This window comes from Sorex araneus, chromosome 10 (genome assembly GCF_027595985.1).
Source record: "Sorex araneus isolate mSorAra2 chromosome 10, mSorAra2.pri, whole genome shotgun sequence".
Lineage (NCBI taxonomy): Eukaryota > Metazoa > Chordata > Mammalia > Eulipotyphla > Soricidae > Sorex > Sorex araneus.
In genome coordinates, this window is record NC_073311.1 from 45,683,124 (window position 1) to 45,702,678 (window position 19,555).

General features: G+C 48.9%; 1 protein-coding gene across 4 annotated transcripts in view; it reads left to right on the forward strand.

Moving 5' to 3' along the window:
• TXNRD1 (thioredoxin reductase 1) overlaps nucleotides 1–19,555 on the forward strand; it is a 52,480-nt gene that overhangs the window by 17,704 nt on the left and 15,221 nt on the right. For all 4 annotated transcript variants that reach the window (XM_055118183.1, XM_055118180.1, XM_055118182.1 and 1 more), the window contains 9 exons: nucleotides 2,549–2,668; nucleotides 5,404–5,476; nucleotides 8,191–8,310; nucleotides 9,347–9,489; nucleotides 10,805–10,920; nucleotides 12,872–13,097; nucleotides 14,707–14,799; nucleotides 16,627–16,703; nucleotides 18,868–19,024. In XM_055118183.1, the coding sequence (XP_054974158.1) occupies nucleotides 2,582–2,668; nucleotides 5,404–5,476; nucleotides 8,191–8,310; nucleotides 9,347–9,489; nucleotides 10,805–10,920; nucleotides 12,872–13,097; nucleotides 14,707–14,799; nucleotides 16,627–16,703; nucleotides 18,868–19,024 (1,092 nt within the window). In that variant the 5' untranslated portion in view covers nucleotides 2,549–2,581. The remainder of the gene's footprint in view (nucleotides 1–2,548; nucleotides 2,669–5,403; nucleotides 5,477–8,190; nucleotides 8,311–9,346; nucleotides 9,490–10,804; nucleotides 10,921–12,871; nucleotides 13,098–14,706; nucleotides 14,800–16,626; nucleotides 16,704–18,867; nucleotides 19,025–19,555) is intronic.

The following is a 19,555-nucleotide window of genomic DNA, read 5'->3' on the forward strand; positions in this document are numbered from 1 at the left end:
TGAGAGCCATTTACGGGGAACTGAAGGATAGAGATTTTAGTTCTAAATTTAAACATGTTTCATGAAGCTGGTCTTCGTTACAGTTAAGCCTGTTCTCTCTGAGCTTTCTCTGTGCTCGTCAGCTTGGTCTTTCATTTGGAACTGGAACCATAATAAAAACCCAGACCTGCTACAAAGTTGCAGTAGAGAGTAGATTTTAAACACTGGGGTAGGGAGTATGCCACTTTGCAGCTCGGCAACACATTTTCTTTTGTTCTAGCCGGGGGCGACGGGTCGGTTTCCAGGCAGACGGTGATGCTTTCCTGCACTGTCAAGGACATAAAGATAGAATGAGGTTGAGGTTTAGTGCTTTGTTATTTTTCTTGTAGGGCAGCTCGCTGCTTTTCTGAGCTCTTTGCAACTGGCAAGTTAGCCTAGGGCTCCTGGAGGCCAGCTGAGGAGTAGCACTGTTCCCTGCAGCTGCCCTGTGCGTGGAAAGTAACGGATTTGTTACCCAATTCTTTCCCCCCTGCAGTGCCTGACACTGGAGGAGGAACTTCCGCCGTCATGCCAGTTGATGAATACTGGCTGTGCTTACCCGCCTCTCATGTCAGACCTTTTGTGCAGATGGTCAGGGTGACGTGGTCCTTCCCTCACTGTTGCTGGTGCCCGGTGGCTCACCCTTCTGTCTCTGAGCCATGCTATGTACCTGCCATGCCACCCCGGGGCAGCCCCAGCGCCGAGCCTCCTCCTCCTCCTCCGCCTTCCTCCACCGTACCCCTGCCCACGCCCCAGGCCCCCTATTCTGCTGGCCCTCCACGTCCACCCCTGGCGTGCGACTGTAGCCAGGAGAAAATTGTGCAGACTGGCGTGGTAAGTGTGGGGCTGGGGGCCGGTGAGGGTTAAAAGCCTTCTATTGTGCCTGTTGGTGTCTCCACTCAACGATTTCGTGCTAGCACAGATTCTGTTTTAATGAAAGATAAGGAAAGATCTGTTACCCAGTGTTCCAGACCACTGTGCAAGGGAATGGGTGTGTAATAAGAAGTAAAGTAACATTTTAAAAAAATCTAAACATCTAGGGCTGGAGCAGTAGCACAGTGGGTAGGGCATTTGCCTTGCACGTGGCCGACTCGGATTTGATTCCCAGCATTTCATATTGTCCCCTGAGTGCAGAGCCAGGATTAACCCCTGTGCATCGTCAGGTGTGACCCGAAAAGCAAAAAAAAAAAAAAAAAATTTAAACATCTAACACTTTCATTATAAGTAAATGCCAAGGCATGAAAACTAAACATATACTGCAGGAGGGTTTGTGCACAGGTAACCAAATGAACTTTTAATAGTCACCCTTACTTACAATGCCTTACCATGGCAGCAGCTTTCACATTCAACTTTTCAAACAGGTTTATGTCAGTGACTTTGGTCTTAATTTGCTGTCTCAGCTGAACAGGTGTAGGAGAAATCTTAAATGCTCTGTGGATGTGTTGACATCGCTACATACCAAGGTCCTGTTTTAATGAGACCTCGGCCGACTGCTTATTTCAGTCTTGCCTGGACCATCATGAGAGCTGGTTTTCCGGGAGAGTTAGGGTGACTGTAGGGTGACCACAGCTGGAGCATGCATCTGAATATGCTCCCTCCCGAAGGACCCAGGGCCGAGGGGTAGCCAGCACTGCCTCGGCACATGTGCAGATCTGCAGTTAGCTCAGGGCCTCACCCCTGCCTTGAGTGCCTCCTGAATGACTTGGCCATTGTCTGGGCCCTTTCTCACTGCAGATCTCAGATAGAGCTACTGGGGTCTCCTCAGCCTGTGTGGGAGGCACCAGGTGGTACCTCAGGGCTCTATGCGGGGAGGCAGAGCCCCTTGAGCCATCTTCCCTGTGCGTCTTCCCAGGCGTCTCATTGGCAAGACTGCTGTGATCACCTCAGCACGGGCGGTGGCACCGGGGTTTGAACTCTGCCTTGTGTGCCTGCCAGGCAGACGCTTTAAACCCTTGAGCCGTCTTCAGGCTGATTGAAAGGCTGACTGGGAAAATGCCAGGGGAAAGCCATGACAGTGGACTTCTTCATCCAGGGCTGAGTTGATTTCGTGCAGGTGTCAGTTGCGACTGCTGTAGATTGACAGTGGCTGTCCGTAGAGTCCCACGAAGATCACTAGAAGGTACACACATGCCATTTGTGTACCTGCAGCGCAGAACTCTCCCTCCGATGGCTCCTTTTGTTTCCCTTTCAAAAAGACGCGCTGGGCTGGAACACCAGTTCAGCAAGTAGCATGCTTGTCTTGCACGCGGCTGACCCGGCTTCTGTCCCTAGCACCTGGTACGGTCCCCGAGCGTCTTCCCCTCCCCGGTGAGTGATTCCCGTGTGTGCAGAGCCAAGAGTAAGCCTCGAGCACAAAAACAAGCAAAAATAGATTTTTCTCACGTGTGGTAACTGTATATCAGAGTCACAAATGTCAGCGCCATTGTCAGACATATCCTCTGACACATTTTTCAGAAAAGGTTTCCCTCAGAGCTTCCCGGCCTGCTTCTGAAGTTCAATTCTGTTCCCTTTTCTTGATTGTCCTCTGCAGGGGAATCGAGACGGCGTCCTTCAGAAGCCGACCATGAATGGCTCCGAGAACCACCCCACGTCCTACGACTACGACCTCATCATCGTCGGCGGGGGCTCGGGAGGACTGGCAGCTGCCAAGGCAAGACTCCCCCGCCCCCTGAGTGCTCTGGGTTCCGGCTCGAGGATGTCATTTGCCCAGAGGAGCCCGAGGTCCTCTGGAACTTGGTTGAGCCTCTCGTGATGTTTGGCACGTTGATCTGGGCAGTCAGGTTACGGGGACACTTTATAGTCATGATATTGGGCCTGGTATTTAGGGCACATTTCGTTCCTGTGTCATAAAACTTGGTCGACTCTTCAGGGGTAGTAAGGGTGTTGTATCAGAATGGTGTGAAGTTGGTATGCTATTTATAAATTATGTGTTTGTTTTTTTTTTCCCTTGGGTCACACCTGGCGATGCTCAGGGGTTACTCCTGGCTCTGCACACAGGAATCACTCGTGGAGGTGCTCGGGGGACCATATGGGATGCTGGGAATTGAACCCGGGTCAGCCTCATGCAAGGCAAACACCCTCCCCACTGTGCTATCGCTCCAGCCCCAATTATATTTTTGTTGTTGTTGTGTTGGTTTTTTTGTTTTGTTTTGTTTTTTGGGTCATACCTGGCGATGCACAGGGGTTACTCCTGGCTCTGCACTCAGGAATCACTCCTGGCGATGCTCGGAGGACCCTATGGGATGCTGGGAATCGGACCCAGGTCGGCCTCATGCAAGGCAAACGCCCTACCCACTGTGCTATTGCTCCAGCCCCAATTAGGTGTTTTTTTTTTAATGGTGTTTTTTTTTCCCTATTCATACCCTTCCTCCCCAGTTGAAAGATGGACAGCGGGTGGATTTCTTTTCGGTGGGAGGGAGGCTGCAGGCAGGGAGGTTGGCACACCCAGTGGTGCTTAGGGCTTACTCTCGGCTCTGGCTCTGCACTCAGGGGACATACAGGGTGCAAGGGATTGAGCCCATGTCAGGCATGTAGCAGGACAAGTGCTTTACTCACTGTACTATCTCTCCAGCCCTGCAGCTAAGTTCAAATAAAAATTGTTTATGGGTCCAGAAGAATGACTCTACAGGGCTCTGTGGCCAAGTGGCATGCCTGGCCAAGCAGCAGACGCCACGGTCCCCCAAAGAACCCTAGTAGAGGGCCGGAGCGATAGCACAGTGGGTAGGGCATTGGCCTTGCACGCGGCTGACCCGGATTCAATCCCCAGCATCCCATAGGGTCCCCAAGCACTGCCGAGAGTAATTCCGGAGTGCAGAGCCATGAGTAACTCCTTTGCATTGCTCAGTGTGACCCAAAAAGCACAAAAACAAACAAAAAAAACCCAAAAAACCCCAGTAGACCCCAGTGGCCCTGGAATTTCTGGGCCCAGGCGGCGGTGCAGTGCCATGCCCCAGTCAGACATGCTTGGCTGCTCTGAGTCTGTCAGTGGCCACTGGACTCTGCTGCATACCAAACCCTCCCCCCCAAAGAAAAGTACAGAATTATTTTTGCATTCTGTGTATTTTTTTTAACTCAGCTAAGAGAATAACAAGTAACTACGAAGTGGGTGTGGTAGGAAGGAAGATGTCTAAATAAGGAAGGAGAGAAAGAAGGGGGACTCCAGACTGAATCAGGTACATTTTTCCATGAGTGAAATGAACCTTCGGGCTGTCATTTCTCAGGCAGGTTCTTTTAAGAGAGAGAATGGATCTGTCCCTGAAGATGAACCCACAGGGAATCAGTAAAAGTTGATTCAAATAAAACCAGCCAAAGTCGGACTAGATCAGTGTCTGATTTCGAGGAGCACTGTGTTCTGAGGGATTCAGAAGCAACACTGCTTGGGGCTGGAGCGATAGTATAGCGGGTAGGGTATTTGCCTTGCATGTGGCTGACCCGGGTTCGATTCCCAGCATCCCATATCGTCCCCCAAGCACCGCCAGGAGTAATTCCTGATTGCATGAGCCAGGAGTAACTCTTGTGCATTGCCGGGTGTCACCGCCTCCCCCCCCCCAAAAAAAAGCAGAAGCAACACTGCTTATATTTCACTTGACGATGGACTCAGTCCTCAAAAGACTCGCTCCTCTGAAATAACATTTTGAGACCTGAATATCCATCCAAAAAGATTATTTTCTGAGAAAGATAAGGGGGATTCTCTGCATTGTGAATTTGTGACTTGTTATCACTTCCTGAAGATAAACTTAGGAACATTGACGATAATCATCAGTTTTTTTGTTGTCTTTCACATGACAGTTTCAGAATACCTGGCAGTGTCAGGAGAAAGATTTCTTCTTGGGAATGGTGTTTGGCAATAGCAGAAGTACATTAAAAGCAGCTCAACAGGCCGGAGCATGTGCTTTGCATGAAGGAAGTTTGAATTCAGTCCCCAGCACTGCTCTGGTCGTTTGAATACCACCTGGAATGATTCCTGAAACATCCTTCATTGTGACCCAAACCAGCCCCAGCTCCCAAGATATTACCGTATAGGTCTAAGCTAAATCTAGGGTGTAGACTGTCAGTAAATATATTTTATTAGTCAGTTACTACTGGCTTAGAATGGCCATCTGTCTTTCAGATTGCATCATTTATTATAGTTTGGAATTATATAGAATTTTAGACTTTCCAGCTGATGAGTCTGGCAAGTTTTACAAGTATAATCTGTTATGTTCCGGCTACTATTAGGACTGTCACTTAGTTTTTGTCTTGAGTTATACCGGTGAAATCCCCAGGTATTAGTGACTGATTATGCTTTAGGCTTTACGACTTGAGTAAGAATGGGGACTTGAGCAACCCTTTGCTGGTCTGGTCACGTTAACATTCACAACGCAATTAAATACTTCTGTTTTCCAGGAGGCAGCCAAATATGACAAGAAGGTAATGGTTCTGGATTTTGTCACTCCAACCCCTCTCGGAACTAGATGGGGTAAGCATTTTCGAGTGGAAATAATTACCGTTGTCGTCGTCGGGGCCCGTCCCTTTGGTGCTCAGGGGCCTCTGGCCTCTGCCGGGCATGTGCCCTGCATCCCTGGCCCCAGGAGAGGAGCTCTCACGGCCCTCCTGGGGGAGGTGAAGGGTTCTCTTGTCTGGCACGGATGTCGTGGGGCTGGAGAACGTTGCATGAGCTGAGGTTGGCGCGGAATACAGGTGTCAGATAATCTTGGAACTGTCTAGACAAAGATGTGAGAAGCTGTGTCTAACCAAAGCATTGTGGGACGCCCTGGAGGAGGGACAGGACACGTAGGTGTCAAGATGACTTTGGCCCTGGAGTTGAGGCAAGAACAGGATGCCGGGTTAACTAAGAACGGCTGGGGTTTTTTTTGTTTTTTTTTTTGCATAGCTCATCCATTCAGCTGAGATTCAGTTGGTGTCAGTTTTGTGTCAGGCATGTTTGTGGTCTGGCCCTGTCCTCGCTGGCCTGTGGAGTGGTGCTCGGTACTGGGTGCTCGGTACTGTTTGGGGCGGGCGGGGGTGTCCTCCAGCATCTACTACAGTCTCACATTCCTGCTCCGGCCTTTTTGACCATTTCCTCACCCATTGAGTTTTTATTTTAATGGAGATACGCTATCACCATTATTTGTTTTTAAGTAACTGATTTATATAGTTTCTGATAGTTGAGTTTTTAGGCCTGTTTCAGCACCACCAGTTCCCGTTTTCCACCCCCACCCCATCCCCGTGTGTCCACTTGACAGGCACATTACAGAGTTTCAGTGGTTGCAGCTTAGATCTCATATTTTCCAAGTTGTCCAGCCTGTGTTTTAGATATATAACTGTATTGCTCACCCGTATCACCAGTGTAAGTGATGCCTGTTCACCCACTACTTCCCGTTCTCTCCTTCTCCCCTGGATTTCTTCCCCTTCTGTCCTTCTCCTTTCTAAACACTGGGGTCAGGGCTGATCTAGATCCCCCCTTAGCTACAGTACATTTCTTCATCCGGTATTCTGTCACTGTATCACTGTTTCACTGTCATCCTGTTGTTCATCGGTTTACTCAAGCGGGCGTCAGTAACGTCTCCATTTGTCCCAGAGATTTTAGCAGCCTCTCCTTACACGTCTTTCCCAACGATTGGAGGCTTCTTTCAGGGTCAGGGGAGTGAGATCTGTTATTGTTACTGTTTTGGCGTATCAAGTACGCCACGGGGAGTTTGCCAGACTCTGCTGTGCAGGTGGGATACTCTCGGTAGCTTGCCAGGCTTCCCGAGAGGCATGTATATTTATTTCCCTCTATGATGATGTGTCCAGGAATATGTTCATTCGTGTGAACCAGTATCCTATAGACCACAGATAAGTGAGATCAACCTGTGGCTTACTGTGGCTTCTGGCTTGCTTCACTCTACATGAGACCTTCCACTTCCAACCGTGTGGCAGCAAATTGCATGACGTCATGTTCCTTGCAGCTGCAGAGTATCCCATTGTGCATATATATTGCATCCTCATAAACCGGTCACCTGCCATTGACACCTAGGTTGATTCCATATCTTAGCTGTTGTACACAGTGCAGCAATGAATAATGGTATCACCATATTCTCTAAGCTTAACACAGAAGGCATATTAAACCATTTCCATTTCCTGACATGAATTCTCTTACGTGAACCGTAGTAAACTGTGGACATCTTACAGGGGCTGGGGAGATAGCTCAGCGGGCTGAGCGTATGCTTTGCATGCAGAAAGCCCAGGTTTATTATTTATTTATTTTTATTATTATTATTTTAAATTTATTTTATTGAATCACCATGTGGAAAGTTACAAAGTTCTCAGGCTTATGTCTCAGTTATACAATACTCAAACACCCATCCCTTTACCAGTGCCATATTCCACCACCAAAAACCCCTGTATACCTCCTACCCCCCCGCCCCCCCACCCCTGCCTGCGTAACTGATAAATTTCACTTCATTTTCTCTTTACCTTGATTACATTCCATATTTCAACACAAAACTCACTATTGTTGTTGGAGTTTCCCCCAAAAAAGACAGCCCTATTGCCAAGGAAGCATTTGATAATTAGTTTTTCATTGCTGAGAATGAAGAGATATGAAGTCCCGCTGTTCCAAGTACATAACTTTTTTTTTCCCCTTCTTCCCGCGCCACCAAGTTCTGCTTAATAGTCCTCATAATATGAAAGCCCAGGTTTAACCCCTGGCATTGCACGGTCCTTTGAGCACATTGGAATGACCCTTAACCCCAGCACCACAGGATTTGGCCCCCAAGCAAGACAAAATAAGTATTTGTGCCAGATGGTCAGGGTAGTTCCAGATCCACTGCGGAACAGACCAGGCCAGTTTCCTTAACCGGCCCTTTACCCGCTCTGCGCATAGCCTCAGTGGCAGGTGTGAGACGAGCACATTGTTAAACGCCGAAGCCTGGCGTCTTTATCAGCCATCAATTCTGAATCTTTGATGGGTGCGGAAATTGTGGCAATAAAGCCACATACTGTTTTAGGAGGACGTCACTGTTGGAGTACCTAAGACTCTCTGCACTTAGAACTGCCAGTGAGACTTACACACAGATACGGCAGCTTCAACGTTAGCATCGACACACTCGCCCCCATGAAGCGAATGTGCGTGTTTGTCGCAGCAGTGACTCCTGCCGACCCGTTTCTCTGGAAGCTGAGCCGTGAGCCTGTTCCTCCCTGTCGCTGCAGGTCTCGGCGGGACGTGTGTGAACGTGGGCTGCATCCCCAAGAAGCTCATGCACCAGGCTGCTCTGCTGGGCCAGGCCGTGCGCGACTCTCGCAACTACGGCTGGGATATCCAGGACTCAGGTACGGGGCAGCGGCCCTGCTCGGCGCGCCTGCGGGGTTTGGGCTGCGGCCCCGCATGACCCTCCGTCTGCATGGAGTCAGCGAAGAACCCTGGAAGCGATTTTATTTTATTTCATTTTATTTTTTTATGGTTCAAATCGATGCCGTTATCCTGGGTCAGAGAGGTACTTAACCATTATGGGGGACATTTTTCGGTAACAAAGCCAGAGTTTTTTCAGATCAGTTCTCCTGTGGTGTTTCCTGAGGAAGCACAAATGGTACTTGCTTTCTCTAGAAACTTTTGTTTTCTCTAGAAACTGCATTAAAATGTCCTCTCTTTTCCAAGAAGTCTTTTGTGAGCTGATGTTTTTGGGAGTGCGGGGGGAGGTATTGTGGGAGGTAGTGGTTAGTTTTTGTTGGATTAAAAAAAAAAAAAAAGAACAAACTTAGGATATTTTAGAAAGTTTGAGGAGGGACTTGTTGGCTTTAAAGGCGCAAGTACAGGAGGCCGGAGAGATAGCACAGTGGGCAGGGGGCGCGTGCCTTGGCTCCACCCACCTGGGTTCAATGCTCAGCATCCTGTATGGTCCCCTGAGCTCCGCCCGGTGTGGCCCCCAAACAACAGAACTGTGATGGGCTAAATTTGCCCGTGGGACCTTGGTTTGTCAGTCCTGGGCCTCGGCACTGGAGAGACTATTAGAAACACATTATCCTAGGCCTGACCCCAAACCTCACTCATCATTCCCCCATGCCCCAAACTGCCTGCGGTTAGTATTTGCGATCCCAAAGTAAAGTTCTTCTTTCTAGATTAGAAAAAGAAAGCTTGTGTATGATTATTGTCGTCTTCAAGCTCACTGGGAAACCTAGCATTATGGAATAGACAGGTGAATTTTTGAGGGTGAAAATGGTTGTTTAAATGAAGCACTTAACCCTTTTAGCCTAAAACCCTTCACTCTTTGACTTCAGGTGAACAGTTTCTGAGAAAATGCTCCTTACGAGGCAGGTGAAATGCTAAACTTTTATTATTTTTTTCCTTCCGGTCTTGTTTTCTCTGCAGTTAAACACGACTGGGAGAAAATGACAGAAGCTGTGCAGAATCACATTGGCTCGCTCAACTGGGGCTACCGGGTGGCTCTGCGGGAGCGCAAGGTCACCTATGAGAACGCCTATGGCCAGTTTGTTGGTCCTCACACCATCAAGGTACTGGGGAGACAGCCCCGGGAGATTGGTTGGCTTTGCTGTAAAAGCTGGGCGGGTGGGTCCTCAGAGAGAGCTCAGAGGGGTGGATCCATTGCACCTCATGGGCTCCTGGGACTGCCAGGAGCATTGCTGAGTGTGGCCCCCAAACAACAAAACAAAAGAAAGCAAAACTGGAGTGGCATATGTTAAAAAGTCTGTCAATGCCTCATTTTGGCAGGGACGTTGTGAGAAACCCTCACCCCCTGGTGGGAGTGTCATCTGATTCAGTCTTTATGGAGAGCAGTTCTGAAAAGTAGGAATAGAATTCCCACATGGCCCAGCAAAACCACTTCTTGGCATCTATCCCCCAGACACAAAGACATTACTTTGAAGGGATATAAGCGCACCTATGTTCACCACTGCTTTTAGTACAATAACCGAGACATGGAAATGACCCAGTGCCCAAATGCCCCACTATGGATGAATGGATCAAGAAGTTGTAGTATATATACGAAATGGAATACTATGCTGCTCTAAAAAAGAACAAAAACCATGCCCTTTGACACAAATGGATGGAGCTTAGGATATGCTAAGTGAAGTCTGATAAAGGGATAAATACAGAATGATCTCTAATATTTGTGACTTAAAGATACACAGCAAAGTAGCAGCAAAAGTTCAAAGGCATCACAATGGAAGAACTTATCCACACAACTGAGTTGTGGGTGGGGGGAGGTGAAAGGGAGAGGGACACTGGGATCCTTGGGGGAGGGAGGTGGGTACACCAGTGATGGGTGTGGTGTTGGAGTTATGTGCATAGGAAAACATCCTTAACAGTACTGTAACTTGGACTTGAATAATATTATTCTAGGTAGGGCGTTTGCCTGGCACATCTCCGACCTGGGTTTGATTTCCGTCATCCCATGAGGTCCCCCAAACAGTGCCTGGAATAATTCCTGAGTGCAGAGCCAGGAGTAACCCCTGAACATCACCAGGTGTGGGCCAAAAACAAAACCAAAAAAACCACTACTGGAAATCAGAACTTCAATAAAAAACATTAAAATTTTTTATTTAGACTGCAGTGAGAAATTGTGAGAAGTCCTAACCACCGTGACCTCCAATTGTTTCATTTTTTGGGGGGCTTTCTCCCATGTCAGCACTGAATTTGAGGCTTGACTCATTCCTGGCATGGACCCTGAGCAAGTCCTTTGCTTCAGAGTCTTTGTTACAGCCTTGCTGCATGTGCCTAAGGAGTAAATTGTTGGACAATGTGGTGAATAGCTTTTTAAATTCTAAAGGATAGTTGTTCATTAAAGTGGATTTATTGGTTCCCTTATAGGCAAGAAATAACAAAGGCCAAGAAAAAACGTATACAGCGGAGAGGTTTCTCATTGCCACTGGTGAAAGGCCGCGGTATTTGGGAATCCCTGGTGACAGAGAATACTGCATCAGCAGGTAAGAAAGATGACTGCAGCAGGAAAAGAAAAATCCGTTGTGGATTTGTGCTTTTGCTTTTTTCTTCAAACCTGTTTTAACCTCTTCCATGGAACTTCAGAGATGGTATTTTTTTTTTTTTTAACCTGTGAAGAGGACAGATTGGGAAAAAGAAAAAGAAAAACTGTTTGACCCAAGAGAACATTAAAATTAGGGGCTGGAGCGATAGCACAGCGGGTAGGGCGTTTGCCTTGCACGCGGCCAACCCGGGTTCGATTCCCAGCATCCCATGTGGTTCTCTGAGCACTGCCAGGAGTAATTCCTGAGTGCAGAGCCAGGAGTAATCCCTGAACATTGCCAGGTGTGACCCAAAAAAGCAAAAAAAAAAAATAAAGAGAGAACATTAAAATTAAAAAAAAAATCGGGGGCCACACCTGGTGGATGTATTCCTGACTTGCATTTACCAATCCTAGTGGGGCTTGGGGCCGTATATGGGGTGCAGGGATCATACCTGGCAAGTACCTTGCTCTCTGTACTCTCTCTGGCCCCCATTTAAAATTTTTACAAAACTTATTATTACTACTACCATTATTTTGGCTTGGGGGCCGCGCCTCGTGGTACTCACGCTCACTTCTGGCTCTATGCTGAGGGATGACCCCAGGCAAACTCTGGAACTAGAGTGGGTGCCCGGGATTAACCTGGGGTCTGCTGTGTGCAGGGCAGTGCCCTCTTTGCTGTCCTGTCCTCCAGCCCCCCTTTAAAGAAGTTGAAACTGCAAATGTTTATTTTACCATCCAGAGCTCCTATCACTGCGGTTCATAGATACATTCCTTTAATCTTTGTACTGGACACGGATATTTGTATTTACATATGCTTATGTGCTATAGGCGATCTGAAACCAGGTCAGTATTCGCAGACATTTCGTAAAGTAATGTATGCATGGGCCCCCTCTTCCCAAGCACAGAGCCTCTGTGTCAAGCTCTTACACTTGCTGTACGGGTTCCAGAGAGCTCAGTCCTCCAGCTCGGATGATGAGGTTACTCAGAGTTAGCTGTTCTCTGCTGTTGAGTCGGCTGGTGTAGTGGACGGGACCTTCTGAAGTAAAGTTTGGCCCCGTGACTGCTGTGCATCAGATGATAAAACTGGTGATGCTGGAGTTCAGAGGTTTTAAAACTTGAGGTTATACAAGTTTTGTGGCAGATCACTGATAAACGCATGCCATGGGTCGCTCCGGTCATTGCTGTCCAGGTGGTCTCCCGCCTCACGCCCCATCAAGACTGTGACCGTTCACAAAGCTGGCAAACATGTTTCCTTAACTACACTGCCGGTTAAAACTTTTTTTTTTTAAAGTACAAGTACACCGGAGACAAAAAACTCATTCCTCAAGAATGCTTTTATGATTTTACTCGTCTTGTACATTCTTCATAGGATTAGGAGGTTTGGTCAGATTCTAGGTTGTATAGTTGGGTTTTATAGTACTACAAAGTAACACTTTGAAGGTTTTTAACTCCCCCCACCCCCCCTTTCGATAATGGATGTGCAGACGATGACACATCATAGGATTTTCACCCCCGAAGAAAGCTGAGTTGTGGAATGAGAAGGGGCCGGGCCGTCGGTTTGCAGGTGTTGGAGTTTGAGCCCACAGATGAAGGCTCATAGGAGTAGTGCACAAGCATTTTGTTAGACGGTGAGTTGTATCGAAGTCAGATGCTCCAGGGGTAAGTGCTTAGCCGAGCTGCTCCCGGAGCAAATGAGTGGCATGACAGGGAGCTTGTCCACGACTTACAAAGACTTAATCAGTGATAATGTGTGTGATTGGATGTTTCCAAGATTTATAAAGACATATGTGATAATGTGTGTGATTAGATGTTTCTAATCTTGTAATTTTTTAAAAGTATAAATAATTGCTTTAATTTTGTTAATTATATAAACGGTTTGCCCTTTAATTTTTTTTTTTTTTTTTACTTTTCAGTGATGACCTTTTCTCCTTACCGTACTGCCCGGGGAAGACTCTGGTGGTCGGAGCATCCTACGTTGCTTTGGAATGTGCTGGGTTTCTCGCTGGCATTGGCCTAGATGTCACGGTTATGGTGCGGTCCATTCTCCTTAGAGGATTTGACCAGGACATGGCCGAAAAAATCGGTGAACACATGGAAGAGCACGGTGTCAAGTTCATCAGAAAGTTCGTGCCAATACAGGTCAGTGGAGTTGCCGGTTGTTGATGGGGTGCTCTTGCTCAGACGTGAGGAAGTTGGGGTGGGGGTAGGGGCAGTATGTCTCTGAGCATTCTTCCACTCTGCACCTGCAGCCCCGCGCCCCCTGCAGGCTGTGATTGGAAACCACAGACGGTTTCCACAGCCGGTTAAGGATGCGCTTAATTCCTCAGCTCTGTCTTCCCCTTGGGAACCTAAAGAGCTTAGGCTTTCCGTGCAGGTTCCTTCCTTTCTTCTCTCTCAACTTTCTTCCCTTAAGCTCTGTCTTTGTGTTTCGTGTCTATCAGTGATTCAAAAGAGAGTTCAAGGCCAGGCTGATTTTTTTTTTTTCTTTTTTTTTTTTTTCCTTTCCGGAGCCATTTCTTGCTGAGGCACTCGGTAGATAATCAGCAGGTGCTTCTGCTTCCCCGACCGGTCTCTTGTAGTTATGTGGACTGGCCTTTTTTTTTTCTCATTTAATATTTTAAGAAGTGCATACAATATCCTAATACATATATATATATATGTATGTATATGTATATGTATGTATTTTGCTTTTTGGGTTACACCGGCAATGCACAGGGGTCACTCCTGGCTCTGCACTCAGGAATTACCCCTGGCCGTGCTCAGGGGACCATATGGGATGCTGGGAATTGAACCCAGCTCGGCTGCGTGCAAGGCAAACGCCCTACCTGCTGTGCTATCTCTCCAGCCCCCCTAATTTATATTCTTAACACGGCCACAAATAAAAGTCACAGACTTGCCCCCGGGCCCCCTACAGACAGCCTTCGGACGAAGTGTATCTGCAAAGGCGCCAGGGGGAGCAGAGGTCCTCTCACTGTGTAGAAATAGTTCCAGGTAGACTGTAAAGGAGGGGAGGAATTGAGGTGGTGGAGGCCCTTCACCTTGAGGTGTTCACCGCATGCTCCAGCCTGCTGCTCGCACGGGCCTGAGCGTCATCGGTCAGTCCCGCCAGTCTCCTTCCCTACGGGCCACGGCCCACGGCGTGCGCATTCCAGTGTCCTGGATAAGCAAAAGACACCCGTCCTTTAGATAAGTGGCCTGCGGTGACACGCTGCCCTCCTCCGACCGCGCCCTCTCCGATCCTTGTTGGCAGTGCCGAGGCTCTTCAGAGATCTCAGTTGTTTTTCTGGGTACCGGAAAAGAGCCCGGGGCCTCCCCCACCTCACTCCCTGGTGCCTCCCTGCCGAGCCTCCTTCCCCGGTCCCAGGTGTGAGTGGTGGCGACGTCCCTGGACTGTCCCGGTGCTGAGCCATTCCGAGAGCAGTGCCCGGGAGGGGCCAGTAGCGTTGCCGTCCCTTGGGGAGGTTGTCGTGGGCTCTCTCCTGACTCTTTCCTCTTCTGCTGTGTCCCCTGAATTTTATTCCGTTTGGAAATTAGCTCCTCCTGCCGACATTAAGAGGTACGAGGTTTAAAAAAACAAAACAGAAAAAAAATCCCAGATCCGTGCAGCGATGCTTCAGTGAGGGTGAGGGGCTGGAGCTGCGGTCAGATTTGGGGTCCGCTTTGGGCCGGCCGGGGAGAGAGAGGACAAGGAGCGCCCCAGGTGGAGGCCTGGCTTTGGGGTGGCGTCAGACCCGTGTCGCTTTTACAGATCGAACAGATTGAAGCCGGGACACCTGGCCGACTCAAGGTGGTGGCCAAGTCCACGGAGGGCGACGAGACCATCGAGGGAGAGTACAACACGGTGAGGAGCGGCTGCGGGGAGCAGGGCGGGGCGGCTGGCGGCTTCCCAAGCCTTGCCTGTGTCCCTGTGCAGGCTCGCCACTCTCCTTGGGAGGTGGTCGTTGGGTTGGGTTACAGGGATGGCGTCACTTCCCTCTACCAGCTTGGGATGCCACCAGGCGCCTGTGAGAGGGCATCAGACATGCCCATGTGGGGCCACACACAGGGGGTGCTCAGGGGCGCCTCTCTGCTCGGTGCTCAGTGCTCGTTGCTGGCAGTGCTCGGGGAGCCACGTGGCCCCAGGGATTCAGCTCGGGCAGCGCATGCTCACCCACCTGTTGAGCTGTCCCTTGGGCCCGGATTTTGTTTTTTTCTCTTTGGGTCACACCCAGTGATGCACAGGGGTTACTCCTGGCTCTGCACTCAGGAATTACTCCTGGCGGTGCTCAGAGACCATATGGGATGCTGGGAATCGAACCCGGGTTGGCTGCGTGCAAGGCAAAGGCCCTGCCTGCTGTGCTCAGTCCAGCCCCCAGAATTTTTAATTTTTTTTGCTTTTTGGGTCACACCCGGCGATGCACAGGGGTTACTCCTGGCTCTGCACTCAGGAATTACTCCTGGCAGTGCTCAGGAGACCATATGGGATGCTGGGAATCAAACCCGGGTCGGCCGCGTGCAAGGCAAATGCCCTACCCGCTGTGCTATTGCCCCAGCCCAGACTCTCTTCACCTTTGAACTTCTCTAGGTTTATTAAGGAATTGTTAGCGAAGTGCCCTGCCCCACACCCCCACTCCCATAGTTTGTTTTTTGTTTTGTTTTGTTAGGAGGTGGTTTTAGATCCTGCCTGGTGGTTCTCAAGGTTTTCTTCTGACCCTGTACTCGGGGTCACCCTTGTTCTTGGGGGACCATCATTGGCTTGGGGATGGCCACGTGGAAGCGAGCACCTTGGACCCAGCCCTGCTCCCTTTTCCCTGTGTTTATTCTGAGAAGCCCCCCACGTGGTGCCGGGTGCCGGCCGGCAGTTCACCAGGGCGGCATTGTAGCGCGAGAACCAGAGCCGCAGCCCTGCTCAGCGCCTTGCCGTGCCGGGGATACGCACGTCACTCTGGCCTCGCTGGGGCCCGCCAGGGCTGCCCCTGGCAATACTCAGGAGCGTGAGGTGCCAGGAATCGAACCCACGCCCGGGCCTATGCTTGGCTTGTGGCCGAACTGCTGCCCGCTCAGCCCCTGCTCCATTTTCTTAATGAGCACTAGTTACTAATGCATTAGGATTCTTTTTTGTTTTGTTTTGTTTTTGTTTCTGCTTTTTGGGTCACACCCAGTGATGCTCAGGGGTTACTCCTGGCTTTGCACTCAGGAATTGCTCCTGGCAGTGCTTGGGGGACCATATGGGATGCTGGGGATTGAACCCAGGTCGGCTGCGTGCAAGGCAAACGCCCTGCCCGCTGTGCTATCGCTCCGGCCCGGATTACGATTCTTGCTAAATTATGTTCAAGGGATTTTAAGAAGCTTTTGTTTTAAATCTTGCATTATATTATTCTCAGTGTAGTATTTCTTTCCTGTTTCGGTCAAGAAAATTGGATTGATTGGGGCTGGAGCGATAGTACAGCGGGTAGGGCATTTGCCTTGCACTCGGCCAACCTGGGTTCAATCCCTGGTATCCCATATGGTCCCCACAAACACCACCAGGAGTAACCCTTGAGCATCACTGGGTGTGACCCAAGAAAGCAAAAATAAAGGAAGAGAGAAAATCGGATTGGCTTAAAGAGCAGAGAAAAGTAGGATTGAAAAACATATGCAGAACTTTTGGTTAATACTTACTAATATGTTAATACTTTTTTTTTTTAAGGTCCTGCTGGCAATTGGAAGAGATGCCTGCACGAGGAAAATTGGTTTAGAAACCGTGGGTGTAAAGATAAATGAAAAGTAAGAAAAACTACTTATGCTTTATACTAAAGCTGATCTACTACATCATAGAGGGCTTTAGATTTTTAGTTCACTTGTACGGTAGTTGCAGGCTTTAAGCTGAGGAGACACTTTTTTTTCAGTACTCCTCACACAAATACTTCCTGTTTGTTTTATTCCCCCCCCCCCACACACACCCTTGCAATATGTCTCGGTCTGTACTGGGTATTCTTTCTGTACCGTGCACGTATACCAGACAGGAACCCAGCCTCATCGTGAATTGCAAGTAGATGCTCTGCGCTTTGCTTTAACTACGTAGATTGGAGCCACTTGCATATAAATCCACCGCGTTTCCACTTTGCAGGACAGCGGGACTCCTGGCAGTGCTAGAGCCCAGGGCCACAGCTGATGGTGTCGGGAATGGGACCCACAATCTCCCCCACACAAGGCCTGTCCCTTCTTGTCTGAGCCACAACCCTGGCCCCCAGAGTCCCCAAGTTTCAAGGTCTCTAGAATACTCACTGCATTTCCAGTGATGGCTGTGTGAGCTGCAGCTTAACATTAAGTCTCAGCTGGGCCTCGGTTTCTGTTTCCCCGAGGCAGGACTTGCCTTTTCTGGTAAACTCCCAATTGATTGATTCACCTGGATAAGAAACTGGGCAGTTGGATCTGGCCAGTCTTGAGGAGTCGCCACACCCTTCTTGGAAAGAACCCCAAACTGGGACTGGTACCTGCCATCTAATTGCTAGCCACTGATATAATAAGGCCAGTGTTAAAAATAGACCAGTGGGTAGGGCGTTTGCCTTGCACGCGGCCGATTCGGGTTCGATTCTTCTGTCCCTCTCGGAGAGCCTGGCAAGCTACCAAGAGTATCCTGCCCGCACAGCAGAGCCTGGCAAGCTCCCCGTGGTGTATTCGATATGCTAAAAACAGTAACAAGTCTCACAATGGAGACGTTACTGGTGCCCGCTCGAGCAAATCGATGAGCAATGGTGATACAATGATATAAACCGCTCTTAACTCTGAACCCTATATGAACTGCTTGCGATTTGGAGTCAGGGTCTTTGTCAAGACGCCACTGCATTGGATGAGGCTTGGACCCTAGCTCGAGCTAGCCAGTAAAGACCCTTTGCTTATTGCATCGCAACTCGGCTTCATGTGATTCTTCTCCAGAGATCTTGGCCGGGTTTAACAGCTGCAAGTAGGAGATTTTATGTTACGAAGGATCCTAAAAGTGAAACTGGCCCTGCCTGGGCCGGTGAGAACTGGGAGCTGGCAGTGCTGAGCACCCTGGGGTGTTGCCCACCCCCACCTTTGCACCGCCAGAATGTTGAATGTTTTGTTAATTTTTTAAAGTGATTTTAAAAAGTCATTTCTGGGGAGCAGCTGCCACCTGCTTCTCTCCTCTAGCAGCAGCTAATCTGAGGGTGGGGACTCTTCATTTTTCCTGGGGTGGGGGAGACCAATCAGAGTTCACTGGTAAGCTTTAGCAGACCTGATATTCTGTCCTCCCATAAAGTTTGCTGGCCCCTGTTTGTGATTTTTGTAAACTGCTAGTTGATGGCTGTGCTGACTGTCATCATCCCGGACTCACCGGGAACCGTGGCCTTGGCGCTGAACGTTCCCCGCAGCCTCTCAGCGTTCACAGCGCCACTGAGGCCAGTGATGGCTTGCTTCCCTACTGTCGCTCCTGTTCTGATTGTTTCCATTTCCGGGTGGACAAATGAGTGTTAGAGATACTCAAAAGTACTGCTAACATCAGAGTACTCACGGACCCGTTAGTTTCCCTTTAGTTCTCATTCTTTACCACGCTGTTCTAGACTTCTCACCCCCCACGTTTTGTATTCTATTCTTTTTTTTTTTTTCTTTTAAAAATAACAGCCAGAATTGTCCCTAATCTTTCGGTCACTCGGAACTTTTTCTTAGTGTGCTGAAAACAGTGCTTTCAGCTATGGTCACTGTGTGTGTGTGTGTGTGTGTGTGTGTGTGTGTGTGTGTGTGTGTGTGTGTGTGTGTGTGTGTGTGTGTGTGTGTGTGTGTGTGTGTGTCTGGGAGATTTTTGTTCCTGCTTAAAGATGGTGACGGGTGTTGCATTTGCTGTGTGTGTGTGTGTGTGTGTGTGTGTGTGTGTGTCTGGGAGATTTTTGTTCCTGCTTAAAGATGGTGACGGGTGTTGCATTTGCAGGACTGGAAAAGTGCCCGTCACCGATGAAGAGCAGACCAACGTGCCTTACATCTACGCCATCGGCGATATCCTGGAGGGGAAGCTGGAGCTCACCCCCGTGGCCATCCAGGCGGGCAGGCTGCTGGCACAGCGGCTGTACGCTGGCTCCAGGATAAAGGTGAGCGCCGCAGCTGACCAGGACGGTCAGCAAGCTTTCCCGGTCTTGGGTAATGGTGGGGTTCTGGGGAACACATTTTTCAAGACGGCTTAATAGCCAGACTGCAGCCAAGGTGTCATTACAGCTGCAGTTACCTTAGTGATTTTTTTTTTTTTAAGTGAAAAAGACACTCTTGGAATCGCACTCATTAGGAATGAGCTGGTTAATGACGCTTTCCACACTGCTGTGTTCCGTGACCTCGTAGTAATTGCATTTGACGTCAGTTTTATTGTTAGCCAATTTTAATACAATTTTCTAAATCTTCCTGGGCCCACACCAGCCCTAACGGGACTTGGGGGTCTGGTCTGGGGCAGAGCTGTATGAAGACTGAGACTTGATGCCCTTCTTTCAGAGCATGAGTGCTCTTCGGGTTTTTTTTTGTGTTTTTTTTTTTTTTTTTAGAATATCGAATGTTTTGTTATAATATTTTAAGTGATTTTAAAAAGTCTTTGTATGGATTTGAATTTGTAAGGGAATTGGTTTCATAGGTCT